General features: G+C 37.1%; 1 protein-coding gene and 1 pseudogene across 2 annotated transcripts in view; one reads left to right on the top strand and one right to left on the bottom strand.

Annotated features, from left to right (window-relative positions):
* Acaa2 (acetyl-CoA acyltransferase 2) overlaps positions 1–15,259 on the bottom strand; it is a 27,853-nt gene extending 12,594 nt beyond the window's left edge. Inside the window, exons 1-3 of one of the 2 annotated variants that reach the window (XM_005372912.2) lie at positions 15,118–15,259; positions 8,634–8,800; positions 1,632–1,760 (exon numbers count right to left, since the gene is read on the bottom strand). In XM_005372912.2, the coding sequence (XP_005372969.1) occupies positions 1,632–1,760; positions 8,634–8,800; positions 15,118–15,133 (312 nt within the window). In that variant the 5' untranslated portion in view covers positions 15,134–15,259. The remainder of the gene's footprint in view (positions 1–1,631; positions 1,761–8,633; positions 8,801–15,117) is intronic. The other variant, XM_013510632.1, reaches the window with a different exon arrangement.
* LOC106147789 lies at positions 1,769–2,917 on the top strand (annotated as a pseudogene).
* Positions 15,260–15,571: the final 312 nt, after the last annotated feature.

The raw sequence follows: 15,571 nt of genomic DNA on the forward strand, positions 1-15,571 counted from the left end.
CACTGAACTACATTCCCAGCCTTCACTCATTGTTTATTTTGAGACAAAATCTTACCAAATTGTACAGGTTGGCCATGAATTTATGATCTGCCTCAGTTTCCCAAGTAGCTGGAATTACAGGCATGTACCACTGTTCCCAGTTTAAGAATAGTAATTCATAACTCAATATAAATCTGCAGAGATTTTTATCTGACATAAATGTACAGTAGATAATAAATGACAAGCCTAATAAAAAGGCAAAAAAAAAACCCTTATCCTATTAATGGATGCACCTGAAGGATTCCAGAGATCTCTACGAACTAGGTCGATCTGAGGGATTTAGAAGAAAGTAGCTATTTCATCTTCTAAATCTTTCTGCTACTTGCATTTCTCAGAAAAGATGCAGTCAACAAGCCTCTGATGTTTAAAACTTTTGTTTGTTTTTGAGACAGGGTCTCACTATATAGTTTAGACTGGCCTGGACTCATTATGTAGCTTAGCTGGCCTTGAACTGAGTGCAGGAATTATAGGTATGCACCACCATGCTTGAGTCTGAAGTTTAAAATTAATGCTAGGAAAATGTATATACTATTATAAATATTAATGTGAATATAATCTATTCATTACAATATATATAGGTATTTCATTTTGTAAGGAAAAGACTTTTATAAATAAAATTGGATTTTACTATACTCCTGTGCTCAAAGGAACACACATATGCACCTTACTGTCATTTGAAAAGATCACACTAGTTTGTACTTCTATCAACAGTATTACTAAGCTCCTTTGTAACAAAAAATATTTTCAAGGATATTCTTAAATTTTTCAACTCTCCTCCTTATCTTACTGTCTTTATTCAGTTTTCTTAGACTTGGGTTCAAATTCTGCCTCCATGATTCATAATCTTAATGTCCTTAGTAATTAGTTTCCTTACCCAATAAAAATGGGAATATAATATCTTCTTGCTTCACAAGATGGTTGTGAAGTTTGAACTAGATAGTGAATGTAAATCAAGCCCAGTGCGTGGTCACAGGAAGTACTCGAGGTAAAAATGATAGCTTGGGGCTGAGGATGCTGGTGTTGCTCAGTGGTAGAGTGCTTGCCTAGCATGGGGGAGGTTTTGAATTCAATTCCCAGAATCACAAACACACAGAACAAAATGATAGTCCTGATTAGCTTTTTAAACAATAGTGTGGTAAAATATTCATAAAACTTACCATTTTAACTATTTTTAAGCATTCAGTTCAGTAGCACCGAATATATTCACGCTGCACCACAATCATTCTTACCATTCATCTCTACAGCTATTTCATCTCACAAAACTAAAACTCCATACCCATTAAAAATAAGCCTCCCTTTCTCCCCACCCCCAGCCCCTGGAAACTAGTATGCTACTTTGTTGCCATGAATCTGACTACTTTACTACCTTGTGTAAGTGGAATTGCACAGTACTTGTCCTTTTATGACAAGCTATTCCACTCGACACTTCTATTTCAATCATATCAAATATTTTTCCAAGAAAAGTTAAATTTTCTCTTGTCTAACAGCCACCATAAAAAGCAAAAAAGCTAAAATGTTCTATTGAAGTGGAGCATTTATTCTAGAAGCTGTTAACATAATGTTCAGAGAATTAAATAAAATGTTGCCCATACCTGACATCCATTCACAATGGACTGGAAGCCAGAGCCACAGAGCCTATTGACCGTGAGAGCCGGGGTTTCTTTTGGGACTCCCACTCGTAAACCAACATGCCTTGCCATGTATATAGCATCTGAAGAACTCTGGACCAGAGAGAGGGACAAGAAAAATAATTTCCTCTATGAATTTAGGCATTAAGAACAAGCACAGCCTCACTGCCCCCTAGTGCCACCTGAACATCAAACAGGCCGCTGGCGCCATGAAGATCTGGACTTCGGAGTTTGTGCTTGACCACCTGTGGGAAACTATTACAACAGCTGCGATGCAAAAATACCCAAACCCTATGAATCCGAGTGTGGTCAGAGCTGATGTGCTGGACAGACATATAGGTTTCTCTGGAAAGCTGCATGGCCACAGACTTCTCAGCACTGAGTGGGGACTGCCTTTCATTGTGAAGTCTATTATTGGTGCAGCAAGAACCAAACATATGTGCAAGAACATTCCGTAGTTGATACTGTATGGAAAACAATGGAATTTAAACCTACTAATATTTCATTTACAAATATGGTTTCAGTAGATGCGAAACTTACATACAAACCACGTCCTCAGGACCCAGAAAAAAACTATTTTGACTCAGGAAGCCATAATCACAGTGAAAGGAGTCAGCCTCAGCAGTGACCGTGATGGACTGATGGTAAGCATGGTATCTTCAAATGCTGGCAAAGGTGAAGAAGCAATGGAATGGGTAGTATGTAAGTTAAATGCTGAGAACAGAAAACTGGCAGCTTCAGCAAGGGGAAGCAAAAGAATGCCAATGACGGTGGCAACATTTATAGAGAAATGGTAAAGAAAGTTGGTATACAGCACCAGGTCTCTCCAAGCTGACAATATATTTATTTGTTACTTAAAAAACACAACTATATTTTAGGTAGACTTTTTCTTTGAGAATCTAGAGTAATGCTGTGTGACTTTTATCAAGACATTAAGATGTAGGGGACTAAGTCACAGGGATCATCTGACGTGAGTATGACTTGAAACGACTAATTGTTATGGTTCCAGTATTTATGTGAAAATAGAACTTTTTTTATATTTTTTAAAAATATAACTATTTTTGGAAAAACTGGTATTGACTGTGAGTCTTCCTAAGGTAGAATGCTAAGGCTTTTCAGACCCTGGCACTTTCCCTGCCTGTGGACCAAGCCCAGGACAAAGCAGAGCCGCCTCCTAGGCACACACAGTTGCCTTGCAGCTGCAAACTAGACCTGTGTGCCCAAGGAGCTCACTTAGAAAAAACTGTAAAATTGCAAAAGATATTAATCTGTATAAAATAACTTGCTCTGCTGGAAACCACAGTGTTTTGATTCGGTACTTAAATGGTATTTCTGGAGTGAAAATTATCACTAAAGTAATATATGACTCCAACAGAAATATTGTTTTATTGTATTAGAGTACTGTATTGGTTTGCCAAAAGTTTCATAACTTAGGAAAGGTATTCTCTCCCTTTATGACTTAGCACACTATACCGTGGGCTGGTTATGCTAATGTAAAGAATAAAGTCATCACCTGAGTTTTGCCACACTTTTAAGTAGAACACGTAACACTGAAACAGAAGAACAGCTGTTCACATCTGCTGCCATTTCACGTTGTTCACCTATAAAGTGCCATGTCAAAATCATGGTTTCATAATTGCTAAGGCATGATATGTCAGGTTATTTGAATATAATTACTTTTTGAAGTAACTGTGATCACAAAATATCTTTTTTACATGAGGAGTTGTACATCATTTGAATTACTCACATGATGTCTTGATCTGAAGCAAAAATCCCAGGTACTTAATGTTTTTAATAATATGGGGCCATGGTGTGGGTATAGGAGTGCTAGGGGAGAAAATTAAGTACACAGTGGGGGAAATGGAATGGTCTACACTAAGGAAATTGCACTGCAGGCTTCACTTATCAGAAATCCTTATTTTGGGTACCGGGGTGGCTGCAAGGGAAAAACAATCCAGTAACTCTACTTTGTTCAGTATTTTCTAACAGGCAGTTAACCACTAAATGATATCCTTGATACTTGGAAGTGCTGTACACAATTTTTGTTAAAAGGTGATTACCTTTTGCCTTTATTTTACAGTGCTTAGTATGAGTAACTTTAATTGGGTTTCCTATACAGACCAGTTAACACATGTACATAAACCATAGAGACAGTGCCAAACTTTTAAAATTAATGTTTTTCCAAGATAGCTAAGATAATGGTACTATTAATTTCTATTGGTTTATTGAAAGGAACAATTAATGTTTAATTGTTTGATCAATCTTAGGTGCCTATATCTGGTTATCTGAGCAACTACTTTGAAGATAACAATATACAATACAACAACCATTCTTAATTTCTTGTCACCTTGTTTTGAAATTCTGTATCATTTTTATTGTTTTTGTGCTGTGTTGTTTATGTCTTTCTTTTGTTATTTTGTTTTTGTTCTTTTCTTTTCAAAATAAAAATAAAATAAAATAAAATTACACCAGGGATATAGCTCAGTGGCACAATGCCTGCCTGGCAAGAGCAAAGTCTTGCGTTCGATTCCCAGTACCCTTCTAAAAAAGATAAAATAAAATTAGTGTTTTTCTACTTAAAATATGATGTGGCTTAAGAACTCTTCAGACATTTGTAAATTATGCTAAATTCCAATAAGACTTTTGATTTTTTTTTTGTAACCAGAGATGGCTTTTACAATTCAAATACTATTATACCTAAAAAAAATTGCTAAATACATGTTAATATTTGACAAAAAGTGACCTGTATAATTTTTGTAACTTATACTTGTTCTAAAAAAGGTATAATGCCTAATGATAAATTATTTTTAAACCCATCTTTATTATATCCTTCATTTGATTTTTACTCTGACCTAATGATAAAACATCTATAAATTTTCATTTTCCAAGATAACTACACCTATGTAAATACCTGATGATTCATGGCTTCTATTAAAATATGAACTAGTTCATAGCAAGTTCACTGACAAGGACTAAACTGAAATAAAATGTTGAATTACAGCTATTAACAGCTTATCCTATTTAACATTAAGATGAACTTACAAGAATTAAAATGGCCTTTGTTAATAAAGACTTTCATTTAACCATTAAAAAGTACAAAAGACATGGAAGCAGGCTGGGGATTTAGCCCAGCAGCACAGCGCCTGCCTGGCAAGTGTGAGGTCGTGAGTTTGATTCCCAGTAACAAAAAAAAAAAAAAAAAAGACATGGAAATGTCAGCAATCAATCACATATGATAAACTATAAAGCTTTGAAGTAGGACACAATCCATGTAAATATGGCACATTTTATATAATATGTGCCTATAAATTGAGTAGAGACCTCATTTGGCCAACTGTGTTTTTTGCATTTTTTATTGTGATAAAATACCTATCACATAATCCTTACCATCTTAACCATTTTAAGTGTGATATTAAAAATTTTGTAATGTGGGACTGACACTGAGAAGTTGAAATAGAACTTGAAAATTTAGAATTTTAAAAGTTACGTTATTTGTCCAGTGTCCCTCGTGACAGCCATGGTGCCAAGGAAATTTCAACAGAAGCAGAACATTCTTCTGGACTTCAAAATGTCCAAAGCCTGACTGAATTTACGTATATGTATTTCTTGGCTTTTGTTCTAACTCTCCCATAAATGAAAGTGCTTCTGTGCATTTGAACAAGACATACTAGCTTGCCCTCCTATTTGACCAAATTGTGAATGAAGTCATCTTTCCATTTTATCAGATTCTCTCGTACTCTCGATAGGAGAGTAGGTGAACAAATCCAGATGGTGAGGGTTCAGATTCAGGTTTCTGGTCAGATCTCTGTCAACACAACTATGGTCAATTGGATATTAGATATACTAAGTGTTATGGTTTGTATCTGATGTCCTCCCAAAGCCTCATGAGCTCATAGGTAGGGCTTTGGGGTAGTGTTTGGATCATGGGTGCATGATACTCATCAGTGGATTAGTCCACTAACGAGTTTACAGCTAAATGTGATTTAGGAGGTGAAGCCAGGCTGGAGGAGATGGGTCACTGAGGTGTGCCTTATAAGGGTCTGTTTCTCTCCTTCCTTGATCCCTCGTTCTGCTTCCTGCCTGCCAATGCTATGAGCTTTTCCCTTCTGACATTCCCCTCTGCCTTGGAGGCAGCCAACTACGGACTGAAATCTCTACAGCTGTGAACCAAAATAAACCTTTACTCCTTTAATTTGTCAGTGTTAGGTATTATGTCTCGTGAGGAGAAAGTAACTAAGACAGTAAGCATGCTTACTACTTGACAAATCCTTATATTAAGTCTGTAATATAAGACAAAAACTTGTAACAGTTAGAGCTGTTTAAGAAGGGAAGTGGCCATCTCAAAACTAACGGTAGCATCTAGGCTGGGGTCCTCAACCTTGACTGTAGACTGGGATAACTACAGAAGCTTTATTCACATACTTGTGCTTAAGCTCCTGACCAAACCAACTAAACCAGAAAGGTGGAAGGCAGAGCCTAGGCAGTAGTTACTTTTAAATGCATCTTGCATAATTCCACACCATGAAACAGACTGGCGAGTGCAGACTCGAGAGTAAAGAGGAGAGATGAACAAATGATCAGGAGAGGTAGCAGAGGGACTAAATCACTGCATCCCACACCTGAAATGCATTTCTGGCATCTCCTTATAGTTCTGAATCAATAGTTGCCTCAGATTTTGCATTTCTAATCATTTTTGTTGCTAGTCCAAGGACAATACTTTGAGTAGAGGAGATGAAATGACTTTAAAAAAAGAAAGAAAATGTAATGTTACTGTAAAGAGAAGACAAATCTGACAAAATTTGAAGACTTGGTCCACTCAGGTAAAAAGTCTTCGGGTACTTACTGGACAATTCTTTTAACTTTTGCAAAGGCTTCAAGTTTTTCAAAATAAGACAACACATTTCGTATATTTATAAGTTAGAGGTTTTGAATGCAGATCAAAATTGGAAGAGCTCAATAAAACATCCATTAATCTACTGACTGTTTCACTCCTTGACAGAGATGAAATCATCTTATTTTATAAATTAATGTTATTTAAAACTTCTTGGTCAGTGGTTATTATCTTAAGGTCTGTCTTGTAATTACAAATCTTATAATACATGTACATGTACAGATTGGTAAATGGTTCAGAGAATATTATCACACTTAACAGTGATAACATACTTGATGCTTTTCCCCTAACATCAGGAATAAGATAGGCTTAAGTAATTTCTTGTCACTTCTATTCCATATCCAAGATTTTAGAAAGATCAATTAGTCAATAAAAGAAGTAAAAAGAATCTAGACTGGATTTCATTGTTTCCTAAGGGGGGAAAAAAATTCTTTTATTCTAAGTGACATCAAATAATATTTAACTTGCTTAGAAAAACACGTTTGAGATATTTGTCAAATAGTATTTTACACCCATTCTGTTTTCTTCTATACATAAAATCCTAACTCCAAATATTTACCTATTAAAAACATAACATCCTTATCAAGAAACTTTATCTTGGCCTGTCATAAAACTTAATGCAAGAAAAACTGTAGAAAGAAGCACAGACACAAGGAAACTGATACTATTTAGCGTGACTTTGTAATAAACTTCAAGAGAATCTCTGTTGTGGAAAACTAGGACTTTGGAAGAAATAAAGCCCCTTTAAAATAAATTCTAGGAAAAACAAAAAAACTAGAGTATCATTTTTCTATTTGATTTATTCTAATGCTTTTTTAGGTCAGAGGCAAAAGTTTCCCCAATCAAAAAAAGAAAGAGGTGCAAAGTTGAACTAATATAAAGAATTCTCAGCTAGGCCTCGTGGCAAGTACCTGTAATGGCTGAGGCAGAAGGATTAAGAGTTCAAAGTCAGCATGGGAAACATAGCAAGACTCTGCCTCAAAAAAAGAAATCTTTATGAAAATATTTTAGGTTCAATAGACATAATTGCAAAAAAAAAATGAAAAAAGTATTGCTTTTCAGGATGTGAAGACACCCAATGGCAGGACGGACAGAATAAAGTTCAAATTTAAGATCCAGAGCTTTTCCGTATCCATTGTAGTTCTCTTCTCTTTAGTGGTGATTCACCTCACTGACATCTTTTGAAAAATATACATCATATCTTCACATTACATTATAACCTCCTTTTGTTTCACTTTGGGTAGTTAATATACTCCCACAGCACCTTAAAATGGCCTCTGTTAAGCAACCAATGTTTGTATACTTTCAAAGAATCTATTTTGTATACCACACATAGCAAAATAGAGGGTAAGGGAGCTCCTTGTTTCCTACAACAAACAGTGACCAAGCTCCTAAAGTATGAAAAGGTACGGAAGGTATGTTGTATTGTGTAGGACTGACACCCTCCTGCTATAGTTTGGATCTGGAATGTCCCTCAAAGGCCCAGGTGTTGCTTGGAGCCCAGCCCATTGCACTACTGGGAGATGGTGGAATCTTTAGGAAGGGAGGTCTAGTGGGAGGAAGTTAGGTTACTAGGGGCATTCCCTTTCCTGTGTCTCTTTGCTTCTTGCCGCAATGAGAACAGCCCTTTTCCACACACAACTCCTGTCATGATGTATTCATGGCTACAGGCCCATAGCCAACAGGGATATGGACTGACACCTCTGAAACCATAAGCCAAAATAAACCTTTCCTCATTTTAAATTGATTAGCTCAGGTATTTTGTAACAGTGATGGAAAGCCAGGTAACAATTCCTTCAGTGGCATCCAGAGAAAACAAATTAGTATCACACAAGTCCAAGAGGTCAGTCTGCTTTATAAGAAGCACTAAAATTCATCCCCAGTCAGATATCCCCAATTTCCAGAATATATGTTGCTTTGACACATCAATTCTGGAGTCAAAGGATTACTCAAATTACAGATTTCATGAATTTGTAACTATTAATTTATTCATCATGTGACACAGCAAAGAAATTATTTTTAGAAAATGATCATGGTAAGCAACAGAAGTGAACACCACCCCCAGCCCTACTAACCTGCATGACATTGCCTACAATGACACTGTCAATGGTTTCAGGTGGGACTTTGCCAGCAGACAGAGCAGCCCTGGCAGCAAACTCATTTAAATCAATAGCACTGTAGTCTTTCAGTAGACCTCCATAAGCTCCAAAGGGCGTTCGTTTAGCAGCAACAACAAACACACCTAATGCAAGAAGAGATTTGTAAACATGGCACAGATCAGTCAGTACCTCTTAACATGCTTTAAATAATCTTACTGTGAAGCCTTATTGTAAAGAACAATTTTCAGTTAATAGTCACAGTCTATTTTTATAACAGTCTTCTGCTTCATTTTTCTTTACCCTTTCCATGTCTTCTTCCTAATTTCATTAATTCTACTTTTGGTCATGGGTGAATATGCTCTGATTTGATCACACACAACCATGAAAAACTCCACACAATAATTAAAGAAAAACTATGTGAAGGCCCTAGAAATGAACAAGAATAGGCAGGTATGAAGAACAACTGACACCTGGAAGAAGGAAACAATACTGAATGAATATCCCATTTATTTATTGAAAGCTAGCTAGCAGTCCATGCTGCCATGGATGGACTAGAACTTTGAAATACAGACATAGTGGCTTTAAGAATCAGAGAGCAAGGTCCATGGTAACTATAGCCATTGGAAAGTGATGAGAATCTGAAAAGAGGAGCACCAAAGAGAAAGAGTATAAATTTTACATTAAAACTGCCCAAATATCTGACACTTGAACCATGCATGTGTGGATCAGATTACAAATATCTCAGTCCAATTTAAAACACTGACCTTGAATTTGAGCTGTTGCCTACCATAGGGAAAGACATATGAAAGGATGTATAACTTCACATTATATTAGAGAATTGCAAATTATAATGATGAGCTACCGCTACACAATTATTTCAGTGACTAAAATCTCAGCCAGAATAGCTGCTTGTAAAAAATAAAGGCCTATGCAGTCAGTAAGTCAATAGTCTTCTAAAAAACAAAACAGAATTCAGTTTCTAAAATGTTCAATCTGCTATGTCCATAATACAATGAAAAATTAATACACATATAAAGAAACTAGAAAATGTGGCTCTTATAAGAAAAAAAAAGTCAGAGACCAATCCCAAGATCCCAATGATATAATTATCAGACAAGGAAGAAAAAAACCAGCTATCTACTATATGCATGCTCTAAGACATAAAAGAAAATATACTCATAATAAAAGAAAGGATATCTCAGTGAAGAAGTAGAAACTAAAAAAACACCCATTACAAAACTTAAAAAAAATAATAAAGAACTCATTGGGGAAGTTTAACACAATGAAAATTAAAGGAGAAAGAGTCAGTGACTTTGAAGACTAATAAACAGATTATCCAATCTGAAGAAGAGGGAGAAAAGAGACCAAAAACAAAACAAAGTAAAGCATGGGTAGAATCACAAATTTTGACAAAGGAAGATAGGCAATGCACTGCAGAAGTGACAGTCCCAAATGGTGCTGGAAAAACTAGCTATCTGCACTCAGTTTTGTTTGTTGTTGTTTTTTGTTTTTTTTTTTGAGACAGAGTCTCACTATATAATGCAGGCTGGCCTTGAACTCACTTATGTAGCCCAGGCTGGCCTTGTACTCACAGGATTCTCCTGCCTCGGCCTCCTGAGTGTTGGAATTACAGGTGTGAGCCACTACACATGGCGATATCTATATTTAAAAACATCAATCTAGATATAGATTGTACACTTCTCACAAAAATTAAAAATGGATCATATACTTAAAAATGTGAAACAGAACTTATAAAAGATAAATAGGAGACAAAAATCTACCTACGTGTTTGATAATTTTTTAGATATAACATCATAAGCACTATCCACAAAAGAAAAACTTGTTAAATGGAACTTCATTCAAATTAAAACTTCTGCTCTTCAAAAGTTAAATGCTTAAAAGGACAAACCACAGTCTGCAAGAAATATCTGGAAAAGGCTTATCTAGCAAAGGACTGGTATCCAAAAATATAAAAAGAGCTCTTAAAGCTCAACAATAAGAAAAACAAAAAAGAAAACAATGTCAATTTAAAATTGTGCTAAAGATATGAACAGATACCTTATCAAAGAAGTTATACAGACAGGAAGTAACCATATGAAAAGATGCATAACTTCATATTAGAGAATTGCAAATTATAATAATAAGCTACCACTACACAATTATTTCATTGACTAAAATCTCAAACACTGACAACATCAAATGCTGGTGTGGAGGTGGAGCATCAGGAACTCACTGCTGCTGGAGAGGCAAAGCAGTGCAGGACAACCCCTTTGGAAGACAGGCAGTCTCTTTTAAAACTAAACATACTCTAGCCATGTGATTCACCAATGTATTCCTTTGTATTTACTCAAATAACCTAAAATCTATACAAGAATGTTTACTTTTAACTGCCAAAACTTGAAGCAACTAAGATGTTCTTTGATAGGTGAATGGATAAACAAACTGGGGTACATACCAGCAGTGAATGGAATACTATTCAGTGATAAAAAGAAATAAGTTATCAAGTCATAAAAAAGTAATCTTAAATGCATACTCTTAAATGAAGGATGTCAATCTGAAAAGCTATATATTGTATGATTCTTACTATATATCTGGAAAAGGTACAGTTATAGAGACAATAAAAAGATGAGTGCTTGCCACAGGTTCAGAGGCAGGAGTCAATTGGGGAAGCACAGGTGACTTCTAGGGCAATGTAATTACTTTTCAAGATGCTGTAATGTTGATACATGTTATTTATATATTTATCAAAATTCATACAACTATACAACACAGAGTGAATCCTGATGTAAACTATGACCAGTTAATATATTAATATCAGCTCATCAACTGTAACAAACCTACCATATGAGTGCTAGATATTTATAATATGGGAAGTGAGGGTGGTGTGAGGGTACGTAAGATAATGCCTTGTGCTTTATGCTCAATTTTTCTATAAACCTAAAATTGGCCCCCAAACAGTTTATTAATTAAAAAGGGAAGCCAGTAATGGTGGCACACACCCATAATCCCAGCACTGAGGGAGGCTGAAGCAGGAGAATCACAAGTTCTATTTTCACCAGAAAAAATTAGCAAGATGGTATCAGAAAAAAAAAAAAAAAAGCTTGGATGCTGCTCAGTGGATAAAAGTCTGTGCTCCTTGGTTCTATCTCTAGTATGTCTGAAAAAAAAAAAAAGAGAAAAAGTTGGGGAAAAAATATGGGTGGAGCACTTATGCTATCATAGGAGAGTAGGAAAAAAAATAATTTGAAGAAATAATAAATGAAAATTCTACAAATTTGATAAGGTAAAAATTTATAGATCCATGCATAGTGAATGCAAATAGAATAAACACTACACATGCTCTTATACCTTGGCACATCATTGTGAAACTTGTAAAATCCAAAGATGATAAAAATCTTAAATGCATCCTGAAAAAATGACATATTGTATGTTCATTTGAATATCTGAATCATCTCCATGTATGTAATATGTCATTTTTTTTCAGTGTGTTTGAAGTAAGGTGGAATATCCTGCAGGGGAATTAATGTCAATATATCTTTTACTGTAATAAATGTTTTAAAAATTTAAACACTCATTGTATATTTCCATTGTACTTCATAATTTTATGTTTCTCCGTAAAGCTCATTAGTTTCTCCCTCATATTTTATAATAAAAAAATATTTGTGAGAGGCTGAGTTAGTGATGCTTATGATGAACTATCTACAAAAGAATACATACCAGAAAAAAACAAAAATAAGAACTTTATTTATGTCATTGCTTTTTACCTTGATGCTCAGCATTAATTGAATGAAATCATTCTGAATGGAAAAAAATGCTATAAAGTGTATATATATATATATTTAATTTTAATTTTTTTTAAACTGGGAATTGAATTTAGGACCTCGTGCTTGCAGGCAGGCGCCATGCTACTGAGCCATATTCCCAGCCCCATAAAGTATATTTAAAAAAATAATTTAGGATATGCAGCTACAAAGATAAGACAATTTCAAGTTTTTTCTTATTTCATAAAGCCATTTATTTCATTCCCATGCCAATATTTATTTGATCTGATATCGACTTTATATGGCAATAAGGTCTAAATTGTCAACACTCGTTAACACCAAAGTAAAATCTTGCTTAAAATCTTGTTTACTAAAACTTTAAAAGATTCTGAAAATTTAGATTCTAAAGATTTCCAAAAATTTATGGCAGTGAAGAAACATTACCTCAGAAAGTCACACAAACTCTAGGAAGAGGCCTGGCAAGGTGTGCTGATTTGACAACAGAGGAAAAAACAGTAATAGGAGAAAAACATGAACTTTGCTTTCATTTCTCACAACACTGCCAGCATTCCTAACAGCATTGCCAAGTTAAACATTTACTCATTTCTGGAGAGCAACTGTAGCAAACAACAAAGACACATTAAGGAAAACTGTTAGGGTATCCTTTTCTGTTTCAGGAGTACAGTAATTTAGCAGCCTCCACTGCTTGCTTTGGGAGGTTGCAGAAACTTTCCCAATAAATCTAAGGAGTAGTAGACCTAATAGTGTATTTGTTGGGTGAGAATCTCCCACCAAGCAGTGGGATTGGTGCTAAGAAAAATCTGGGGTATTGGCTCTTGACTGAAATCTGATCAGCTAATGACAATTCTCAATGTTAAATATGATCCCATTCAAATGTGTTATTTTCCTTAACAGTAATCAGTCCGGTGTCTTGCTTTCTTCCTGGTAAGCACTTCATATGCAACTTGTGAGAAAACTGCCTTATCCTTAGTGCACTCTAACTAGTCTATAACAATCACTTTTTGAAGCTCAAAAGCTTGAGTTCTAGTCGTAGCCACTACCTACCTATGTTATTGCAGGCGATCCACTTTACCTTTCTGGACATTAGTGTCCTTAACTGTAAAGTAGGGAAATGGGGGAAAAATATGACCACCGCCTCAAACATTATTAGACTATATCACAAATTTATAAACTTCCTATTTCTTTTAATACAGGTGCTCGCATATATTTTTTCCTCTTACTGGGCCACTGTTTTCACAAAATGTTCAAAGGAGTCTGGAAAAAGCTAATAACTATTGGTAAAATAGTAACGTGAGAAATTAGTAAGAGTATTATTTTCCTTTTTAAAGGACAGTTCATTACAAAGGCAACTTCTAAAAATACTGGATTTCCTGAACACACTAAAAAAACAACATGTTCTTTTATTAAGTAAATGTTCTGAATTGAGAGGGGCACTGGTAAGTGAAATCTACATTGTGGGAAACTGGACACACTGTATTTTGTGGCAGAATACTTGCTTAGCATTTGATTTATCCACATGCCATTTTGGCTCTTCTGACTTCCAAATCCCCCTAACCAATGCCTTACCTGATACCCTCCACTTCAGTGCTTCACAGGCATCAAAATCTTGGCCTACAATTGAATTCTGAATCTCCTTTTCCAACTTACCTTCCGCTCGTTTTCCTCACCCCTTAAGTGGTAGCATCAAGAACTAGTCAGAAACTTTTATTCATTCTTTCTATTTCCCTCTCTTTTACCCACTACACCCAATTCATTACCCTGTCCTACCAACTGCACCTCCAAATCTGTCAACTCATCCTTCCCCTCCCGCTTTCACCCACTCCATCAACCCCACGCAGTCAACACCATCCTTTGCTGTTGCCTTGGACCCCAGCAATAGATCCTTCAACGGTCTTTTTATTGTCCTAGACTCTGCAGGAAATCCGACAGCAGAAACCAGATGGTGTCATTCCCCTACTGTAAATCCTTGTTTTGCCTCCCACTGGATTTACAACAAAAGTCCACCTTCTTCACAGAGCCCACTGGTCTTCAGACAATCAAAACATTTGGTTCTTCTATCCTGTGAAAAAGTCTTTCTCAGTTTCAGGGCCTTGATATGTATCCTAGCTGAATATTCTTCCATTGACTCTGATCACTTGTCATGAAAACGAAGATTATATAATTTTTAAAAACAAGTCAATAATTCTAGCAGTTCCTGCACTGCCTTTAGTCTCTCAAATGAAAGTAAGACAAGAGGGAGGAAGGCAGGTGGTATTCAAACAGGCCTTTCGGGCAGAAGCCCCAGCACAGCCCCCCTCAACCCCACCCCAGCGGCGCCCCCACCCGCAGAGCGCCGGGCTCCCAGGAACACCTACTGTGCCCCAGGCTTCTCGTGCGTTGGGGACGCCCTGCTAGTTGAGCTCGAACCCTTGGGTCACTATTACCCTAAGGAGCGACCTCCAAGGTCAGAACTAGCTAACCTTGGTCTCTACCCACTCAGTCCACAGAAAATTACACAGAAATCGTTGTCGCTGGAATCGTACAAGCGTGCTCCTTATTGCAAAAAAAAATCTCAAGTCTCCCCCAGGGCCGAAGATACTGAACTTCTCCCAAGACCCCTGACTGTCCACTGAGCCCGAAAGAAGACGGCTGGCTTGGGGTGGGATCGACCGGAGGGGCGAGGAGGGGGCCGCGCTCACCTCGGAGCAGGGCCATGGTGGCAACTTGGACAGGTAGAGAAGACCACGCGTTTTCGCAAAGCCGAGGTTCACGGGCCTACTAGCTCAGCCAGGCCCTAAAATCGGGGGTGTTGGTGCCCCGCGATGCCACGCCCCTGCCCCTTCACCCACTTCCCGCAGGCTCTTCCCCCGGCCCCGCCCCGCCCCGGGCCCGCTCTGGGGGCCAGCGCCCTTTTCGCAGTCCGTGAGAACCAGGAGCGCCACCATCTCTGGGGCGCAGGCGCGCCGGGGGGCGGGGGGGACACGGGCATCGTAGTTTTTCAGACTTTCCAGCTATTTCCACATCTAGAGAATTCCTGAGACAACACCCGATTACATCCTAGCCTTGTCTTGTACAACCCCCTCTTCCCTCCCTCCCCATCCTCGGCCCTAGGATACTGCATAATCCACTACTAGTGGGATAGGACGCCAAACG

The sequence above is a fragment of the Chinchilla lanigera genome, unplaced genomic scaffold (assembly GCF_000276665.1).
Source record: "Chinchilla lanigera isolate Chin_1 unplaced genomic scaffold, ChiLan1.0 scaffold00001, whole genome shotgun sequence".
Lineage (NCBI taxonomy): Eukaryota > Metazoa > Chordata > Mammalia > Rodentia > Chinchillidae > Chinchilla > Chinchilla lanigera.